The sequence below is a fragment of the Hetaerina americana genome, unplaced genomic scaffold (assembly GCF_022747635.1).
Source record: "Hetaerina americana unplaced genomic scaffold, ioHetAmer1.1.p SCAF_2, whole genome shotgun sequence".
NCBI lineage: Eukaryota > Metazoa > Arthropoda > Insecta > Odonata > Calopterygidae > Hetaerina > Hetaerina americana.
The window spans coordinates 57312465-57335206 of record NW_027286763.1 but is presented as its reverse complement, the minus strand read 5'-3'; the positions used below and the strand labels follow the sequence as shown (position 1 = coordinate 57335206).

The 22742-nt window shown below is 34.4% G+C and overlaps 1 protein-coding gene across 1 annotated transcript in view; it reads left to right on the top strand.

Annotated features, from left to right (window-relative positions):
• The window catches only part of LOC139687511 (scavenger receptor class B member 1-like), a 144013-nt gene extending 122953 nt beyond the window's left edge, over nt 1-21060 (top strand). Inside the window, exons 3-10 of the mRNA XM_071584703.1 lie at nt 2923-3014; nt 6899-7059; nt 9054-9195; nt 9817-10017; nt 12306-12705; nt 14966-15084; nt 18036-18161; nt 19645-21060. Coding sequence (XP_071440804.1) covers nt 2923-3014; nt 6899-7059; nt 9054-9195; nt 9817-10017; nt 12306-12705; nt 14966-15084; nt 18036-18161; nt 19645-19974 — 1571 coding nt within the window. The 3' untranslated portion in view covers nt 19975-21060. The remainder of the gene's footprint in view (nt 1-2922; nt 3015-6898; nt 7060-9053; nt 9196-9816; nt 10018-12305; nt 12706-14965; nt 15085-18035; nt 18162-19644) is intronic.
• The last annotated feature ends 1682 nt before the right edge of the window (nt 21061-22742 follow it).

The window sequence follows — 22742 nt, the reverse complement described above, 5'->3', positions numbered from 1 at the left end:
GGGATGTAAGAGAACTAATGATCTCACGAGGAAGGCCAGAGGACGTATAAGATCAAATAATATGGTTTCCAATGGTAATGGAAGCATGGAGGGCCGCAGTTGGCCAACCTTTGGGCTGAAAGACTTATCAATCAAATAACATGGCACTTTGAATAAGAGATTCATCATGGAACGTGTGCCTGCATACCGGATCTACGTATCTTTAGGACCAAGCCAATTTCCTGAATCGTTAGTCACGTATGTGAACGTCGCAGAACGAAATCCATGTGAACATCGTCGAAGATTTTTATAGCATAAGATGAAGTGAGAACACATCATGAAGATTGCTTGTTCATGTCTCCCATTATTCTTTGATTTACCGGTATTTTATTTACCTTTGAGATGTTGAATTGGACTACTGCAAATACTCACTTCATGTCACGTTATAACCTTTAGGTTCCCACTCGTACATGGCGGTACTTTCTTTAAATTCAAGGAGTGAAATGTCTTGTTAAAGTATTAGTTCTCTGCAGAAAATTTTGCATAACTGATATATTAGTACGTACCACGTTTATTAAGTAATTATATGTTCATATAAAAGAAACGGTTTCGTCCAATCTAGATATATACTGCGATCTAACAAATTATCCGAAACACTGCGTGGTAAAAATTCAAAATGTGTATTAGAAATCAAATTTTAGCTGAAAATGGTGATATTCTAGACAAGAATGTGATCCATCCTTAATATCTATTAAAATAGCTTCAAAATTACAATGCCAGTAAATTTAAATTCAAATTATTCTGAACATATGATAATTCACTGTTGTTTTACACACTTGCACCTCATGAGCTCTAAATGGGTCTCTCATGTTTTATATTTTTACTCGAGTAAAAGAATCTAAATTACAGTGAGAGATATATTGATTACTCTTAACTTTACGTTGCCTCATAATTTATTAAAATTATGAATCATATCGCCAAAACCAGAATAAATATCTAATTTATAATTAAGTATAAATAAGTTGAGGAAATTATTTTTTAAGTCTAGGAAATTACGTACATTTTTTCAGCTTTTATTTGCTCATGCACCGAGAAGATCATGTCTCATTAGTGCCAGTAATATTTTCACATGGGAAGAAAATTTGACTGGTCTAAGTTTGTGAACGAAAAGAGATTAAATATACTTGCAAAAATATCCAAAGTTGAAGAGCAAATCAGACCTTTGAAGAATCTTCCTTATTCATTCCTCGGTTAATACGTTTTCATAAATGACACAAAATATTTTTTTTGATCTTAGGATTGTATTTAATTATATATCTGCCCCTTTATCATTAGTATCATGATATGGAGGAGGATTACCAAGTCCAAAATCCCCATATGATATTAAAAAAACAAAATTTATATGAACGCAAATTTTGTACAGAGGCCTCATCGTTTACAGTACGCGAAGCATTTCATGAACATCACTATAAAAACTCCTCGTGGACATAATTAGTTTTAACTCCAGTATTTCACAAAGTTAACTGATAGATGCCTCGGACAATTGATGAAAAACTCTTGATCCCTGGCTATTGGTGGTAACTGCACCTTAATTCAGACTTTATTGGCTCATAACGGCTTTTAATAGTCGAGGATGTATCCCATTCTTGAGATTCTGATTGGTATATATAGCTTCATTCTCGTAACTAGGAAATATCACATTTATGGCTTCTTCGTTATGAATTTACCACACACTAACGATGTCTCAAGCTAATAAAGGAATCTCATGGCAGCAAAGTTCATTGAAGCAGTTTCTTTCTCGGCCTCCGTAATAAAGTTCGTGACTGCGCATGTCCAGCATGCATTAACCAAGGCGAACAAATTAATCGTAAAAATCAAGCATAAACTGCAAATCTTCTCCTTTTGAGTGTTTTTATATGCATATGCTTAAGCCCAAGTATCTTACCACAATAATGAGAAACACAAGTTATTTAAACTTTGATATATATATATATATATATATATATATATATATATATATATATATATATATATATATATATAGCATCTCACGTAAGAAGAGGCATTAGTTACACTTGAAATTACATATCTAATTCTTTCCGGAACTTTAATCACGAAGTTGTCAATAGAAGATCGCCTAATAATGAATGAACTAATTGTTTAGAAAATTCGGAGTTAAAACTGGGTTAATAATAGTGCGTTTATGCTTAAGATCACATATGATTGATAGTTGAGCTTCAAACGAAACGATATATTTCACATTTCTTTTCTTCTTCACCGTTACTATGATTTTAATAGAGGAGTGATTTAATTAATTAATTTGCAGCATGATCCTACGGAAGTGCTTGGAATTATTTCAGGAGATGCATCAAAGTTCATAGAAGAAAATAACTGAAATAACCCAAAATTCTGCATTTAGTTTTGTCTTAATATAAGTTTCAATTCGAAGGATACTTTCAAAATGGATTGACCAGACTTTTACCCTTCTTTTTCTTATGATTTTCTTTAACAATCAATCCACTCATATGATTTTATATTTATCGCCATATCTAGGAACAGTATGAATGTAGCGATGCTCAGTTGAAACCAGTTTGTGAATTGAAATTAATTGAGTGAAAATGAATACATAACAATGAAATTTATTCCTCCACAACATTTGTAATTTCCACCAAGTGACCATTAAGTTTGTCTATCTCATTAGATGTTTGATTGAAGATCTTAAACTGTACGTTTGTTTTGATTCCTCTAGCAGAGACTGTCTCCGTTATCTTTGGAATATGTTTTTGTTCATCTTAAAATTGTTTCCTTAGTTTCTTGTATTCATTTTTGTTGGAAGTTAAAATTTCAATTCGTAAAACTAACGCCAATTAAATTTTTTTGTGCAAAAAGTTAATTTATTTTCGGTGTGATTCCATGTTAATTTTAATTTCCCTCTCTTTATAGGTATTGCTTTCCTTGCCATATCAGGAATTATCAGCATAATTGTTGGTGTGTTGTCCATTATATGGACGCCGTTCGACTTGTTCATGAATGAGGTGAGTAATTATTTTTTTCTATTCATACAAGTGAATGAAAGATTTCAATGAAAATAAATTTTGTTTGCTTTAAGAATGACTCTGCTAGCCCAGCCGACCAAGGTAATGTGTACCTTGGAATGCTCGTAATTTTCGTGGGAAGTTGAGTTTCCGCCGGGACTCTTGCGCCGGGACTCGAACGCTGCCTTGCATACTACATCTGCTGCTAATAATGATATTAATTGACCGAACAAATTCATCTGTCAAGCGTGTCATACAATAGTAAACATTACATACACTTCTCCCAAGTAGGTCTTTTAAAAGTCATAATTAATAGCTTTGAATTGCAGACCGAGCGTATTATAAATTGAGTGTGATAAGTATAGGATGAGAATGAATGTAAAAAAATAACGTCCATGAGATTTTTTAAAAAAGAGGAAAGCTGAAGCTAACGTTATAATAAGAAAGCAAAAACTGTGGAAAAGTTCACCTATGGTGGAAGTGAAATTCAAAGGATGTGGAAACTTGGAGGCAGAGCATTTTAGTTAGAGATGGAATGCTGCAAACTGTGATAAAAGATAGGACTTCAGGCAAGCGAAGTAGGAGGAGGAAAAGAATAGGCTCATTGGACGGAATGAAGGGAGGTAAAACGTTTTCAGAATTGAAGAGGGGTTTATTTGTAGTGTCAGTTGTCAGATTGCGTTTTCTTAGAAGAGGCTAAGAAACGCATCGGTGCTCAGTCTGCGTCCATCCAAAAAACTAATTTTAAACGGTAGAATACCATAAATAATGGCAGACTTTGAAGGGGAATGATAGCGTGTTTACGTTAACGGTAAAACAGAGAGATAGTGTATCTTTGAATCTCGTGATATAATCTGAACTTAAACTTCATTTAAATTAACACAATTAATGACACTTAAATATTGGTAATGTAGGATTAATTTAAAGATTTGATATCTACTGTAAAACGAGAATAGTTTATTCGCAGAGGGTTAAATGCTATTTGACACGCAACCTTATAGAGTACTTCCAGGACCCATTATCTGGAATTTGGAACTCTGCTGCCTCTTGGGTGTTTAAAGACCCTATACTCACTATTATCTCGACGTAATTAGTATATCCATACCACCATTCATCAATGTTTCTTCACAAAACTGTATTGTTCCTGATTACTGAGTTTCCAGCTTTCCATTAACTAGCAGTAATTTTCTCACTTTTTTTAGACTATTTTGTTTCCGTCGAAGTCGTAATATTAGGTAGATATCGTAGCTCGCAAAAAGAATTCATGCTTCAACCTCAAATCCTTCTTTGGATAACATTTTTTAGAGTGCAATTTTTTACGGGTTATCCTAAAAAATAATCTTCCTTGAAAATCAATACAAATAGACTTTGGTCACTTGTGAACCCGTAGCCTTTGCTTTGGACGCTTTCTTCGTGTGATCTTACGGACAGTTGAATTAATTTATGTCTTCCCGCCGTCACCTCTCCTCTCTCCACCACTTGCGGCATTTTTGTCTTGGATCGCCGGGGTAAAAAGCAAAGACGGCTGCAGAATGTGGAAGTGAGCGGAGACCTTGAGAGACTGTGAGGGATGCATGATTAAGCGGATAATGCAATGATATGCTGCACGCTCGAATAATTTTGGTTATTCGCACCATACTCAAAATAACTTGTGAATCATTTCCAACGGTACGCTACGAAAATACATTAAGGAAAGATTAGTAAATTAGAGAGGAGATTGAAATGAGAAAGGAAATAATTTTATTTCAGCATCCCTTTTCCCTTCCAATGCCTATATTTAACTGTTTCATATAATGCTCACTCTTATCGTGATCCATATTTCCTATTCATGATCGCGTTACATGATAAAGATTCAGTAACTTCTTTGCATTTGAATGCTAGAATACGTACTGCTTAGAATAAGTGAATAAAAAGGAAAACAATCCCAATTATTACTGATTTTTTTCACTCATGCGATAGTTATGACGGAGTCGTTGAGGCAATATTGACCTTACAAGCCAATGTAAATGATCTCATTCAAAATGTTCTGCACTAGTGAAGTGAGAATATACGAAAAATGCTCGTCAGACCGCAGCACCAGGCAGGCTACAGACAGTGTCACGTTGCACGGTCACGTGGTATTTGTTGCCTTTTTTGGCTTCACATGCCGTGAGGTTTTGCTTTCATCGCTAATAGCGCAGGTGATCCGGTGACTTACCTAAATCGTAGTCTCCCACCTCAGTACCATCTTTTCGTTTGCCTGCCGTTGCATTCCAATTAGCCATATCTATCAAATGTTTTCCTGCAGGAACACAGGCGATTATGTCTTCTAACTGATCGTATATGTCAAATATTGAATTCTTCCTCCTTATGATTGCTTGGTGACATGTATATCTGAGCAATGACCAAGTTCTTCGGTTCTGCTTTTATCTCTACTAGTCATATTCTATCCCCTGCTTGGTCTATGTTTAATACGGTTCTCCTTACCTATTTATTCAATATTATTGCAACCCCTCGCTGGCTCTCATCCCCCCGCTGTGTATTACTCTATAACTATCATCATACTCCAGTAATTCCCACTATCCATCCATCTCACCTTGAATGGATCTAAAATATCTATATTTCCTCTTTTCATCTCTCGCCTTAAAAAAACATAAAACCATAAACACAGTAATCAACCCGAAGGTCGGTTTGGTAGATGATGGTAGAGTTCACCCAGTACTAAGCCCGACGGCGTGTGAAATTCACACATCAGGGTAAGGGGGCCAGTTCCTTTCCCTGTACCTGTTATGGTTTCCCAGGAAGGCCTGGTACCCGAAAAATCATATAGCTTGGGTGGAGCTGCAGGTGCCCAGAGTGCCTTACCCGGGAATTGAACCCGGGACCCTCCGGTCAGCAGTCCAACGCTCTACCCCTTGGACTACCGTCTCTCCCTTATATTCCCTAATTTACCTGTCCTCAATATTGTTTTAAAATTCCAAGTTCCTATTCCAATGAATTCGGTATTCTTCTTCTGCATCTTCTGTCCTGCTGCTGTCGGTCGTGCTTTACAAGGCTTTCGTGAGATGATGACCGCTGAAGCCTGCCGGGCACCTTTACCGCTGCCGGGCACGACACATAGCCGATTAGGCCAAGTCCTGTAGTTACCAGGACTATTTTTTCTCTATGCTGTCCATCATAGAAATCTTGGGAGCAATAATTGAGGTAGTTTCCTGTTGCCTTCCTCAGTAATGTTTTTTACGTAACACCACCACTAGTGATCGCCCCACTGGGTTCAGATGGCTTTGAAGCCGCCTCACTGAGAAACAGATGCTGCGCGGGCTCCCTTTCATCTTGTTCTTAGCCTGCGACCCATCAGGTATGGGTGACTCTATCAGGAGCAATTATCAAGGTTCCCGCCAGCACAGCTCAAGGGGTTATTATAACGCACAAGCCCTTCCACCATGTCATGGTTGTAGCCCATGGGAGAGGAAGAGATGGGCATTGCCAGTGCAAACATTTGTCAACCCTTATAGCCATCAACCTTAATATTTGATGTCACATTCACTTAGGAATTGGTCTTAAAATATCCTTAATAGTTTATTTCATAAATGCAAGTTACAATACCTAGACTTCCTAAGTGTCTACAAATATTTAAAAAACTTGGATATTATTTTATTCAAATATCAAAAGGAGTGGGATAGGATGTTAGGTGGCAGAAAGTTTGCAAAGGTGAAGAGTATTATAATGTAAGGTTGGCTGTAAGGTTATTTTGATAAGAGAGACATGGTAATTGTTGTTGTATCCTTTGGTAGTTTTTGTCTATCATAAACTAACCTTAACCAGTACATAACCGATAATAATAAAATGCCATAAGGTTTGTGCCATTTGAAATGTAATGACAATTGTTTCCTTTATTTTCACAGAGGCTGAAAATGGTTCGAGGCCTCCCAGCTTATGAGTGGTGGAGGAATCCTCCGGATGAAGTTCTACTGAGGGTATATGTTTTCAACATCACCAATGGAAAAGAGTTTCTCAGTGGGAAAGAAAAACTAAGGGTTGAAGAAGTTGGTCCATTTATCTTCAGGTGAGCAGAGGTATGAGACTTCAACTACAAGTCACCCCTTCATATTCACACAATGAATCAAGTTTGGATTAAATATTGCTAGAGCTTTCTTTACAGTGCACTGAGTGTGACTCTGGGTTTACCTAAAATAAACAATGCTTTTCAAATAAGCATCAATGCATTTAAGGTATTTGAAAAACTGCAATTACTCAATTCTGCTTCTTTAAAAATCATACCACCAATTTTTTTTTAACAAATGCTTTGCTCCCCCTTTAATACAAGTGTCCTTCCAAATAAAAGCAAAAATATTTTACTGATTTTTTTTTTAATCATTTGAAATACATATTACCTAATTATTCTGTAATTGTAACCAATTTTTTATTTCTTTCTGTTCTAATATCATATTTCTGTGTAGCAATAAAAATTGGTGAAAAGGGTATAAAAAAGTATTTAGTGTAAAGAAAAAACAATTGAATTTTGTACAAATATATGGGTACATCAGCAAACTGAGAACAATCCCATAACCTGAGCATATCAGTTGCACTCTACCAGAAGAGTAAGGAATTGGATTCAGAACAAGGCATTATGCATGTTTAATGTGTAACCTGTTGCTAGCATTCATTTTATAGACACGAAAATGAATGCTTGTTGTTATATGCATTTTTCTACAGCAGATGAAGAATTTAAACTTATGTTAAATACATCTTTAAGATTAGTATCTTTTCTTGGGAGCAACTAATTTAAATTGCACAATGTGGTCGGCTGTAATGTCTTATTGATGCCAATACATTTATTTTGACTCCAAACTGGGCCAAAAGACAATATTATATTTTAATGCCATAATGGATATTACTATACATTTATGTTGATCTATTCAGGTTTGTAGTGACTTAATAGTTGGCCAGAAGATAGCTACCATATGTATCGCTAAAGATCTAGTGTTATCACTTGTCCCATGTGATTATGTGGTTTTGATGAACAGTGCTCCACATTGGTATGTGTACCTATCATGCGGATATCATGATTATACTTAGTGCGGTCATAAAATCATGTTACTACAATGGGATGTTCCTTTTTCACTTATGGCCTATGATTATTGCTATTTTTTTCCTTTTCATCATATGATATCATTGCCATATAATGTCACTGCTTAGTGCGTAATGAAATCATTACTATATGCCAGACTATACTATATACAACTTTATGCACTGGTCTGAAATAGATACCTACTTGTACTGTAGTTTCTTGGTGGTGGTATATTTTATGGAATAATTACGACATTCCAGAATTCAAAATCACTGCAACCCCATGATTATTACCAATTGCTCTTAATTGAGAAAATCAATATCAGTGTGATATTTTTACATAAATATTTTCTACCCTTAATCTAAGGGAAATTTTTGTTCTCAACTAATCTACCCCTTTAGCAATTATGCATTTCTCCAATTGATTTGGTATTATTTTACTCAGCATGCCACACTTTCAACCCCTTACTAACCTGCAGCCCTCGGCCAGGACCAATGTGGCCTGAATCTAAAGACCTATTGAGAGCATAAAGTAAGATCCTAGCCTTGTTGATACTAATGCCTTGGGAACATTTGATGCAAACCTATGAACCAACTAATCTTGCTTTCACGTATAATTTTCTCCAGCTTATTGCTCATTCATGGAAACAATTTCATCATTGTGTTATTAGTTTTATTAAAAAAATAAATGAGTTCTGTCATCCATTTAATCACTGAAATTTGAAAAATTGTGATTGGATGGATTACATCTCTATACTCATTTATTTTCTGAAATGCATTCCTGATTTCTTTTTGTAGCCTACCTTATTATTTTGCTTGAAGTATTGGTTTTTGTTGTGATAGTCATAAGAAATATTAAGAGTGGTTCTTGATGTTATTATCTTCACAGCAATTTGAAATAAAGTGTAATCAAATTTTATCATAAACAATTGTTTCAATATATTACTATGCCAGTTACTCTTAGTAAAACTATTGTATTATCATTTTCAGAGAGAAACTGAGGCACACAAACATCACATTCAATGATAATGGCACATTGACTTATGTTGCTCATCGCACTGCCCACTTCCTTCCTGAGATGAATACACTAAGCTTAAATGCTAGTCTTGTCCTTCCTAACCTGCCCTTGCTGGTGAGAATTATTTGCTAGAATCAGTGTCTTTTTTATACTATTTCTACATAATCTATTTATTAATTTTTTGTGTTGATAGATTTTATTTGTCCTCTGTAAGGAAGTTGATCAATAATCCAAAATTATGCATATACATACCTTTATAATGTAATTAAGAAGTTATTTGGTAACTACATATCTTTGTAGACTCTCAAAAGGGTATATTATCAAGGGAATTGGCTAATTGTCTATCCTAAATATTTGGTTCTTCACTTTTAAAGCAAATGCTTAAATCGCTCAAATTTTAAGGTATAGTGTAATTAAGTTATCTTTACAGGGCTGATCACTGTTTTGATTTTGCATGTATGAAGAATATGGCATATATATTCATAGTCATACAAGTAATTTTGTGATTGCATATTTATGTTAAGACTAACCAAACATTAGCCTCTTTCTTCTCATTTTTATATCCTTGATATCAAACGAACAACCCAAGAATAGACATATCTAATATTGATAACTACACGTATGTAGATGCATGATCGATGGATATAGGTGAAGAAAATTTCAGTCAAACTATCATCCAGCATAAATCTCCTTCTTATCAAGTTATTTCCATAATTCTTTTCAATATCTTTCTAGGGCATGGCCTCATACTTGCATGATGCATCATTCATCACAAAAATGAGCTTCAACTTCTTCTTGAAGAGTTTTAATGCGCAGCCATTGGTGGAAATGTCAGTGAATGATTACTTTTGGAACTACTCAGATCCAATGCTTCAAACCGCGAGGCAGCTTTTGCCATTTCTTGTTCCAGTGGATAATATGGGAATTTTGCACACGGCAAGTTTAAAAAAAAATTTTAACATTTTTTTTCAGATAACTTCTGAGCAAGATAATTTAGTAATACCTATGATTTATTAATTAGTAAAAAATATGAAAATGAATGTATAAATGTGATGTGAACTGGCTAATGTTTTTGAGTCAGCTTTGACATCCTGGAAGAGGACACTATGGGGATCAAGATGGTGTGGTGGCTAGCATACTGGATTCCCACCCAGAGGGCCCGGGTTCAAATCCTGGAGACGGCAGATCTTTTTCGGTGGTATCTCTATACCTACTTGAGGTGCTTTTTGGAGAGCACTTTCAGTTCGTCGATTGGGATGTTAAACTGGCATCTTTTGGTAAGAGTAGGTTAATACCGGTGCCTGGTTTCTCCAACCTTAATGTATTGACTCCCATCGCTGATGGAGCAAATGACCTCACTTGTCAGTCGCCTCCCCAAAATCTACTACTTCTAAGAGGGCACCACTGTAATGATAATATGAAAAAAATAAGTGTTGAAATTCATAGAAATCAAGGTCCTTTGTAGATGATAGGAAAATTGAAATAAATGGCATAAAAATAAATAAATGAGAAATGCACATCTCTTCTATTAAAATGGGCTCTACCAATTAATCTTCCTGTCCAAGCTGTTGACAGATTCTCTTTTATCATCACTTATCAGAAGAAAACCCTGGAACAAATCATTAATATCATTGCAACTTTGTATTTTTTTATTAGTCTCCAAGATAATATTTTGTATTTTATATTGGTGCAAATTGGTGTCACCTATTGCTTAATCTTTTTATGATAAAATGGAGTTTTCTGCATGCATGGTTATTGTTCACAAATGTTAGCCCTATCAATTTGTATTAAACTTTCATTAAATATCATCCCAAAAAAAATGCTCAGTGAAAAACGAATGAAACCTAAATGTGATTGAATCTAGAAGTCTGAAGATCCTAGTTCTATGAGTCTATGATCTTCAAATATGACAGTAATCTATATGTTTTCTGTTATAAGCACAGCACTTCTTATAGTTATAATTTGATAGCTATTTTTAATGAACATTTATTCATTGCTGTCATCTATACTTTGTCCAAACAAAATTAAGTTAGCAAAAAAACCGAAGACAAATAGCCAAAAAGGTGTGAAGTGGGTAGTAGGCTAAGTAGAAATATTCACTGATAATTATGAAATTTTGCAGTCATTTCAACTTTTTTTACAATTATGATAGCAAAATAGGTGGTGATGAATGATAGAAAAATAGTTTTAAAAGATTTAACTTTTGATCAAATGATCAGTATGCATTTTGTATTTTAAATAATTTCACAGTGTTTACTTTAAATACAATATCCATAATCCAGTTTTTTTCACTTTAATGAAATATTCAGTCTAGAAGTTTTAGTGGAGTTAAAAGAATTTTACAGGCTTTAACTCAGAAAAGCCCATCTAAAACAACGGACCTAACATTTCAAGGTGGGACACAAACTATTGCCTTTACCCAAACTATTACCAGGCCTTCAGCTACCTGTATGTCAACCTAGCCATAAATTTTATATGCATATACCAGATTACAAATGTATGTATTGTAAATCTACTATTCCCACCACTATATTGGAATAATTATACATAAATTATCTTTCATAGTTCAAAATTTTGCATGCGAAAATGTGTACAAAGTCTCTGTGACAGAGGCAACCCCTGTTGCCTCTGTCACAGACCACAAGAGAATGCTTTCCTTTACATACCACCTTTCACTCTACACATTAGAAAAAGCAAATTAATAAGACAGAAGTGAACACCACTCAAATGTATGAGCTGTGATTTTTGTAAACATGATCCTTTAACCATTTTCCAAAATACTTTCCTAAACCCTTGAATGATCGATGAAAAACAAAAGTAATAATATTTTGTATGGCTTTAATAGCATAAAATGAGAAATTTAAAACTAGGTGCATTAAATTTCAAATACTGCTGTTCTCTTTGCTTTATTTACATCACCATCTACCGTATTAAATGTGTATTTTCATAAAATTTTGGTGGATTTCTAATTTTAAAATCTTTATCTTATATCAGGTTATGTAGATTTTTATTGTACACATTAAATAAATTTGCTCATTTTGTTAATTAAGTTTGTAAGCTATATGATTTTTTCATGGTTGATCGAAAAATTTTCTCTCCAATAATGTCTAACTATTCCCCAAATTAAATTTTTAATTCGTATGTCACATAAAAATGTATGTAAGTGAGGAATACTAATTCTATTACCTCCTCATCATATCTCAATGGGGAGTTTTCTCTTACAGATTTACCAAAACTTCAGGGATGAAGTAACGGTGTATATCGGACCAGGGAATGGGGATCGCTTCTTCCTGATTGACAAGTACAGGGGGAGCCGACGCCTTGGGTATTGGGATGAGGAGCCTTGTGATGTTGCTTCTGGTTCTTCTGAAGGAGTTGCATATCCTCAGTTCCTCACAAAGAATTTCACTCTTCTCTACCTTCGAAAGACTCTCTGCCGTGTGACCCCTCTTTATTATGCCCAAGATGTGCAGAGAAAGGGAATGCTTGCATATCGATTCAACCTGCCAAACAATTCTTTTGACACATCTGAGAAGTATCCAGATAATTCCTGCTACATCAGGGATTACTCAAAGGAAAAATTACTTCCAGCAGGTTTACTTGATGTGTCTCCATGTTATTATGGTAAGCGGCCCATTGAGGCACTTCATTTTCTCTGCTTAGATACATGTATACTTATCTAATATTAATGGAGACTTAACAAGGTATAAGGCATGGCCCATCTTTGGTATAAACACAAAAAAGATAGGAGCCATTCCTTGCAGTACCAACAGAATAAAACACCTGTCAAAAGCATGAGTTGCAAATGGCCAACACAATATAATTAATCTTCCTCTATCTCTAAATTATCAAATTCTATCACTTGGGGCTTCATTACTACCATGAAGTTGCAAGTGTGAGGATTTGCATTCATCCCATCACTGTTCATTTGAGTTCTAAGGGGAGAAAGGAGAGGATTTAACTTGCCCTATTATAGGAAAAAGAGAAGTACATATCTTTCCCTTACTCCTCCCAGAGTGAAGATAAAATAATTCTAACTCTCCCTGTACTGCAGGAGTCAGGAAAATTAAAGCTTGGGAGTTTAGAATGTTATCAGTCCTTGATGCCTTGTCTCTAGGGATCAGATCAGACCCAGGGCAAGGAATGTGATTTCATGGACACAATAACAGCACTTCACTGGAAGAGAGAGGGACAGGAACTTATCTTTTTCCCTAGGGCTATGGTTCACAAGGGAGAGGAAGATAGTGTACACCTTTGTAGAAAGGATAAATGGTGTTGTGGTCTGCTGAAGGGGACTTGAATTTTGACCTCTTACCAATGGTGCGTTCAGATTGAACACATCAAAATTATATGAGGTTGTTTTAATTTAAATTATGAGGGACCAATATTTTTATGTATCATATAAATTGCAGCATACTTGTACATCCATTTTTGTTGGTGATGTGGGAGGATGTGACTTATCATTTCCATTCTCTCGTAGCTATGCCACTATTTATAATATTCATTATTATTTGTTTCTACGGAGCACACATGTGACATATTTTTCAGTATCTCAAACTTCTACCCAAGGGATGATGGTGATGACTAAGTTCTTGTTCATCATTTTGGTGCTACCATTGATTTGCTGATTAGCCCATCAAAATGGAATATAAATATTTGATCACCATTTAAAATTCTGAAAGTGTTCATTGAGTGTTTTAGGCCTCATTCATCATTTCTTATTTTTTCATCTACTTGAATAAAATCAAAACAAGGCACAAATAAGTGCGCGTGTAAGAGGCATATCATTTGACCATTTCGAATCAATCCATTAAAACAAGAAGTTTTCCAATTTTTCTAATAATACACTGTGTCAATGTGTGCATTTCTTCACAGAAGTAGCCATAGTAGATGTAATGGAAGTTCTTGTTTTTCCTTATTCAAAATAATGATTCAAACATTTGACTGCAACTTAAATTTATGTGCGTTGTACCATTCATTTTCAAACTCTATGGCTTTCACTTTACCTCATAAATTTTGGTGGATCTTCAGTTTCATGAGTTGCATATACTCTCCTTTTTCCACTCATGTTCACTTGACTTCTAAGACAAGTCTTAAGGACAATTGTCACAGAAAATTAAGACTAAATATAGTGGGAGACATAATAACATATAAACTTAGATGTTTTATGCTTAAAGTGAGTACAGAGGTCATTGTACTATGATGAACTACCCATGTCATTGATAAAGAACATTTAGTTTTCACTGAAAGGCCATTTAGCACTGCAGTTAAATTGAGACATGAACTTATTCATTTTAAACATCCTTCTGAAATTTGTGCAAGTCATATGGCATATATGATTAAACTTGCAATGGCAAAGTTGAATTTGTTTCTCATATTACTAAGGATGATTTTTTTGGGCTCTGACATAATGAGTGAGAAATCAAAGGCTGGGAAGAATTCCAGTCAGAAATTGGACTGGAAAAGTGGGAAAGAGGAGATGATATATAAAACACTATTTTGTGAGGCTAGAGAGTGTATTGGGGATTCAAGGTGAACTGTATTAGTACTTATCACTATCATTAGAGAACAAATTGCATCCATATTACAAAATCACCTTCATGTCATTTTATGGCACGTAAAGATGTGCTAACTTCCTAGGAAAGTTTCTCTCTGTTTCATAGTGTGTATAAATATTAAAATGAAATTTGTTATGCATTAGATTTAATGTTTCATAGCAAACATCCCACTTACTTTCATCGCCATTTCTATGTATCAAAAGTTAATTTTCTCTACTGACTGGCCAAAATCCCAAACTGGCTTGTGTTAGGTGTTAACTTGAAACTACGTGTAAGGCAGTTACTATCATATTTTAAAATGTTATTTTCTCTTTTTTCCTGAACAGATTTTCCAATAGCTGCTTCATTTCCTCACTTTATGGGTGGGGATCTCAGTTTATTCAACTCCATGGAGGGGCTTCATCCGGAAAATTCAAAACATGGATCATATGTTATTGTTGAGCCGGTAAGTCAACCTTTAAAAATTACTAAATAATCTTCCCTGTTGATGTTAATTTGTTCAAGTGTTGCTTTGGTTTTTTTATAAAACATATGAATCATATATTGAAAAATATTTTAAAAGTTTTAAATGTAAAAGTTACCCCATATAGATAATTTAAGTGCAAAATATTATTTCAATTAAGTTGGACACACACAGAACAAAATAAAAGGTTCCAAAATATGCATACAAAATATTTTTGTACCATTGCAATTGATGGCATTTCATTAAATTTTAAGTGCATGCTATCTAATGCAAGTTATCCCTCTGTGTCCTTAATTCACCACAAGGGCTTTTTTTGGCAGATGGTGCTAACACACAAGCCTTTGATTAGGTGCATAACTTTGAAAGAGAAGAATAGGCGTTTAAATTAATTTAGTACTATAGTTTGACCTCAGTTTCACCCATGATATGTGATTTTTCAAGTATCAAGTCTTCCTGGGAAATGGCAGGTGACATTGGAAACTGAACCAAGGTTCCCTCTCCGATGTGATAACTGCACACACTGTATAGGGCTAAATATTAGCTGAACTGTGCCCTCCCCTATCACATCAAACTTTGGGTTAATTACTGTCATTATTGAAGTGTTTTTCTCTTATTTAATCAGCTAAATCCTATTTACCAATGTTATCAACCCCTCAGAGGTACATATCATCTGACCCAGTGCTTCAGTCAATTAAGCTACTAAGGTATCCTAATATACTTTGAAATTTTAGGAGTTTTAAAGGAACAAGATGTCAAAGTGAAATACCATACATACAATGTCACAAGTACTCATTATTGTGTTGCACAGTCCACAAGGTTAAAGCAAGCATTTTATGACAAAAGGTTTTACCTTTGACAAATTTAAAGAAGAGTAACTTTAATATCGTCATCCTCTAATGTGCATTAGAATTCACATTAGTAGATGACTCCATCAAAGTTTTGTGGCATCTCGTGCAGCTTCTTTAAAACCTCAGGGGCTTTGTACACTTGTTTAAGGTCTTATTTAATGAATACCCATTAGTGGTATCTTAAGAAAAGAGCCAGCTCTTCCATGCCATAGACCAAATGTACCTAACTTTTGAGCCTTTTGGAAATTAATTTATAAATTTTATTATGAATGGTCATATTCTCAGCCTAAAATCAAGTTATGCATTTTATTTTATTCATATATAAGTTTGATTTTTTAGCACCGAGTCTGAGACTTTTACCATAATCATAACATTCACTGTTGTGAGGGTTGAGATGGTGATGATGAAAGTCATTCAGTCAGTACCTTCCGCTGTCTTACTTACCCAATGTTCTTCCCTCTATCTTGGCATTTAACAAACCACAACCTTTCTTTAAGTTCTCCATCCACTTTCTCTACCTTTCTTGGATTTCCCCCAGTACATTCCTCTTTTCACCCACATTATTAATAACCATCCATTTGCCTTCTTCTTATTCCAACTTGTTTTCTTAATTGTTTGCCACACGCACACATGGACTGTGGCCGATAGCCATGCTCCTGGTTAAAAATTACACAAATATAAATAAAATTCATGACTTGGTTTTTGGCCATGAAAATATTATCATCACACTAATAAAGCTGAGAGGAATACCAAGGTCTACGGCACGATTCTCTACCACCAGTTAGAGACAAACTCGGGTCTAGAAACTTAATTACAAGTCCTTGTAACAAATTAGGGTTTTGAAATCATGAAAATATTATTGTGTTTTGATGGTATATGTTCCATGTTATATTAACTTGTAAATGGATCAATGAAACTGTATTAGTAAAAAAACCTAATGAGTTAGGTAGTGGAAGTAAAAGCCCAGCTTATATCCATTTGAAACTGACAGTAATGACAATTACTGGTTAAGTTTAACTGTTAGCAACGGTTCATAAAAATGGCAGGAAAGAGGTCTGGGCTGATAATAAATTTTGCCACATAGAAAATATATCATTTTAGAGCAAAACATTTCCTTGTTGCCTGAAAAAATGTCATTTCAAAGACCAGAAATAATTTAGTTCAATTGTGAACCTAATTTCTATTACACATATTTGATCCAGATAAGCATTAAATATTTTTGAGTCATAAAGCAATTTTTTCCACCCTTCATGTACCAGCCTGAGAGAATCCATCTATTGACTTATTTATACAGGGTGCAACAATATAACTTCCTTTTTTAAAGGGGTTTTGTTTTGAAAAAAGAAGTTATGTTGCCACACCCTGTATATAAACTATAAACACAGTAATCAACCCTAAGGTCAGTTTGGTACTTGATGGTAGAGTTCACCCAGTACTAAGCCTAACAGCGTGTGAAATTTACACATCAGGGTATGGGGGCCAGTTCCTTTCTCTGTGCCAGTTATGGTTTCCCAGGAAGATCTGGTATCCCAAAAATCTTACTCACAAGAATTTGAATTTCAACCAAAACAATTGGGTTACCAATGGCATGGTCTGAGAGTTTTACAACATAATCAGTCTATTTTCCATGGGGAATAAATTTATTTACTGCTGAAAAGAGAACTAGATTTAGTCATAAATCATTTAAGAGATTTTACATTAAGAAAATTAGCAAATAAACCATAAAATAAATGTAATGGCTTTTACTGAGGAAATATCAAACCCTGCAATGCACAACTTTATTTGTAATGATTTCTTTTTCCTAAAATAAAGTTTAGTGGTAGTCTGGTTCATTTATTGATAATGATTGCATCAAGAATCTCATCAATGTGGAGCCTTTACCTCAAAGGCCTTTGGATCAGTTTTGTTATTCACCTTTATGAGACCCCACTGAGGCCTCACCAGGTGGGGTCAAAGTGTTTCCAATGGTCCCTACAAAGAAATATGTGATATGTCCGTGGTCCAAAAAGAGTTCCCCAAGGATATTTTGCTTCCTCAATAATGTTTACTCTTGTCACCCTTTTGAGGTATTTGTATCAATTACAGATAACTGGTGTTCCAATGGAAAGCAGGGCCAGGAGTCAGTCAAACTTGGTGATTAGAAATGTCACTGGAATACACAGAATTGGAAAATTTAATGGGCTGATAGTTCCAATGTTCTGGGCAGAATATGTGAGTATGGCTGCATAAATGACAAAATATAAAACTTCACTTGTTGCTATTGTTTCTAGACACAAAAGGAGTATGATTAATGCTAACATATAATTTTGTAGAGCAAAGGGCTTAATTATAGCTTGGCAGCAGTATACCATGGTTATCAGCTCTAAGTTGACAATTATCATTGAGATAGTAAAACAAATGTACTAGGTACACATCTCCACAAGGGTTTATTGAATCAATGCAAGTGTGTCTCCAAAAATTCATAGCTGTATTCATAGTGTTATTTTCCTAGATAAATAAAATGAATATATTATATCCTTGGAAAGGCTGCAAATACTTGCAAAATGATAAATATACATACTTTGAATTGGTTTCTCTGGTCCAAACTATCTCCAAGCAAAATTTAATACAGATTCTGGAATCTTGAGATATTTGTTAAATATTTAACAAAATTAGTAATGCTATTTTTACTGTATTAACTGTAAACTAGAGGAAGCAAATTGGTCATTAACTAAGATAAAATGTGGATTTTGCCAAATTTGGATGTAAATAAAGCAAAATCTGTTACATTGATGCTTGTGATGCCACCATATCACCTTGACTGATTTCTTGTTGCCAAAAGATGATGAAGTGAATATAACGTTATTAACTTTAGGATCGATATGCAACACACATTTCAAAAATTCAGAATCTGTTTAGTGTATTGTTTTGTCACAGTTTCGACCAGAGAAACACTTCAATGTGTTTATCATCCAGTCCTTGGATATATATAAATATAAATAAACAAATATATATATGTGTATGTTTTATATATATAATAATATATATTATACATATGTATATATATATATATATATATATATATATATATATATATATATATATATATATATAATATATATTTTGTGTACACACACGCACACACACACATATATATATATATATATATATATATATATATATATATATATATATATATATATATATATATATATATATATATATATCAGAAGTCCATGGGTCTATAATTTTGTATACGATAGCAGGGTCAGAATAACCAAGGGAACAAATAGATCCTGGCACCTCCTGACCCCTACTTCACATATTTTCTGAATTGTTTTGTTTTGGAGATTATCATAAGTGGAAAGAAATAAAGTAAAAAAATACTCTTTTGCCATTTTAGCACGCTAGTAGTTTTGACTCTGATCCTTAGCTTTATATTTATCAGTCCTCTCCTCAAATTTTCGAAGCATTTTTGCATGAAGTGAAATAATTTTTCCCTAACTCATATATTTTCTTTTAATATATGCCATAAATTAGTCATTTAATAAAAAATAATAGCTTTATATGTAGGGTGAAATGCTTGTAATCCCTATTAATTTAGTCCTTATGGATCATTCTTAATTCAATCCCAACTCAGAAAATTAAAAGAAGTATGTTAATCTTAATTCATGTTACTTGAACATGTATAAAATGATCTTTGGTTATATTTCAGAATCAAGTTGGGTTACCATGGTACATCTCATCACTCATGTATTTTGTGGTGGTCATCCTTCCAAGTTTGCAGCAGGTGGTCTCCGTCGTACTTATTTTATTGGGCATTGGCCTGTTATTGGTGGTGTTATTTGGCTGTTTCTGTACTCCTGTGTCAGTGGTCCATAAACACTGGGGTCGTAACTTCCCCCGAAAAATTTGTTTGGATGAAGAAAAAGGAGACAAGGCATGCATCACCAAAATGTGTAAAAACAAGCCAATAATAGTGCCTTACTCCTATAGTTTCCTTGATTTAGTTCCATCTTCCAGAAGCTCATCAGAGATCCTTTGACAACATCTTCTCACAGACTTTTATTCTGTCCTCAAAGAAGACTGGTTCACCACGAGTGAATTAATTGCTGTCATTTTGCAGCAATATCTATTGCTGGCCTCTTCAACAAAGGGACTGGTCTCCCTTTCGAGTGAAAGTCAGTACTATAAGCTCATATGCATCAGGGAAATGGCAGGTAGGATGCTTGCCACTGTGCCTACATGAATGTTTGTGAGAGAGTGAACATTAATGGTAAAGTCATCAGTTCCTAAGTTTTTTTTAAGAAAAACTCACCTGATGAAACGACTCCATGAAAGAATTACACTGATCAAGTGAATGTATATTTTTTAGAAATACTATATCAAACCTAAGATGGAAATATTAATGTTTGCCTTTCAAGTGATAGATGTGTCAGCCTGGAAAGCTTAAGGATTTGGCTGCAAGTGAATCAAAGAATTCTGTAAAGAAGACTGGTGTGTTTTATACTAGCTGCTGATGAACTTAAAGAAGGCAACAAGAAATTTTTGTACCACAGAGAGAAAGAGAGAGGGAGGGAGAGATAATACCAATGTGTATCAATCAAAAAATATGTATTTATTATTGAATTCTTCCAAATACTATTGCTACTATTTATTAAAATATTTCAGCAATAATACCTAAAACATTTTGAATAAATCATGTTTTTGGGCTTCCTGAATACAGAACTCTGCCCACTATCAACCTTTATATAATTAGCACTCATCAAGTGCACCCTGGCATTAAGTAATCAGAGTCCTCCTTTTAATGAAAACTAAAATTAGGTGATAATTTTTATACATGGTAATAATATTGAAATTTCTATTGACAATGGTGCATTTGTTTAAGTGTAGCCTGCAACTAAATTAGCAACTTTGATAACATTATTGTGGAATCAATAGCAATAAAATTTACTGTTCAATTACTTTTTTATGAATACCTTTGTGCCTTCTTCATCTGTATTCATCACAAGCATTTACCAAAGCTCATAGGGGTGCCATGCTGTGTATAATTCTCATTATGTAGACTCTACTTGTTGTACATTTGTATAAAGTCATATTTCTACAAAAATGAAAATGATATAAATTTATATTGAAAAATATGTATTATGAAAAAATACAAAAATTAAATCTCTTACAAAAATATTTAATGTTTGTTTCTTTTTATTCATAGTAGACACTGTGTCCTTATTCATTGTACACCATTATGCATTTGAGTATCTGATCTTGGGCACACCAAGCAGACCCCTCTCATGCATTAATGTTAAGACGGCAAAAGGTTTTTGCCTAGTACGCAATATTCAAATGCAAATTTAACAACATCTCTTCATGAACTGTGCTTCTTAAAACTTCGAAAATATTCAAATTGTTGTTAAGAATGCAAAAGGCTACCTCTTCTGAGCTTAATTGTTTATTAAAAATGACCACCGACAATGGCAAATATAGAAAATATAATCATTTGAAAATGTATAATTTTTTGTTCACTTTTATCATCCATGTTATATTACACTAAACACAATAGTAAAACTATATTTTTTGTTAGAGATGGTTTGAATCAAGTAGAATAATTTTCGTTCATAATTGTGGAAGAATAAAAAAAACAAATATTTACGAAGGTTTAAATATTAAATTAACGTTGAATAGTAAATAACCATGGACAATAATTATTACGACGAAATATTGGATATTCCCCCAATATCTTGCTCGGTGACCATCGCTTTAGATTAAAAAATGATATATCCATTGACTGTTAAAAAGAAAGTGAATTAAAGTGCAGTTTGGAAGAATAATTGCAGATTCGGCGATGAATACATGAGATGGGGTTCGAAAGTCCCATGAAAACCAAAATCGGGTGCTGAGATTTTGGAGATTTCTACCCGGCGCACATAACATGCTAGGAGGTATCCTCGTAGAAGGTTCCGTTTGAGTCTTACTCCTGGTATCGCGGGGGCTTTACCCCACACCACTCTACCAATCGCTGGTGGCCTATTGGCTCGTTGGACTAGTAGGCGGATCTTCTAAATGCCCCAGGGAAATTTGACCAATCATATTTTTTTTGGCTTTCTTGACTGGGAAGGGGAAAACACAACTGGATTGGCTGATGCGTTTTTATTTCTGGCTTTAGCTCCTCCTCTCCAATGTGTTTGACCAATGGGGAACCCCTAGTGTTTGGGGATGGGGGAAAATTTCCTGCGCTGCCAGGAGCAGGAGTCAAGCGCAGCCTTTTACGAGGATACCTCCTTGCGTGTTATGCTTGCCGGATACCTGGCTTCTGAAACGCGAGTTTTTGAGATTCGCACGTCCGCCGCCTGCCTGCCTGGCGTAATGAGAAGCGTATTGACCAGCATGCTAGGTTTTATTATGATATTATTGATTCATTTAATTGATTTACCTCTCGTATTTTTTAAATTATGCCTAATTGCAATATAATACGAAAAATTAATTTATTTTCAGATGTGTCAACAGGCTGTAACGAATGCTTAATAAATAATTTCCATTTTATTTAAAATTGATGAATTACAAGACCAGTTTGTCAACCTGTAAAATCATGAACCTCTACTTAATTAACTTTACACATGTCGATCATGATCACGAACATTCGGAAGAGGTTCTAGGAACAGTAGAAGGGTAGGAAAACCTAATACCTAGAAATGGGAGATAAGAACGCTGTAGTTGGCGAGGGGCGAGAAGGAAGCAGCTTAGGATTCTTCGGATTGTGAACACGAAACGGGAGAGAGACTGATAGAATTCGGCAACGAGAAAAATATTGTAGTG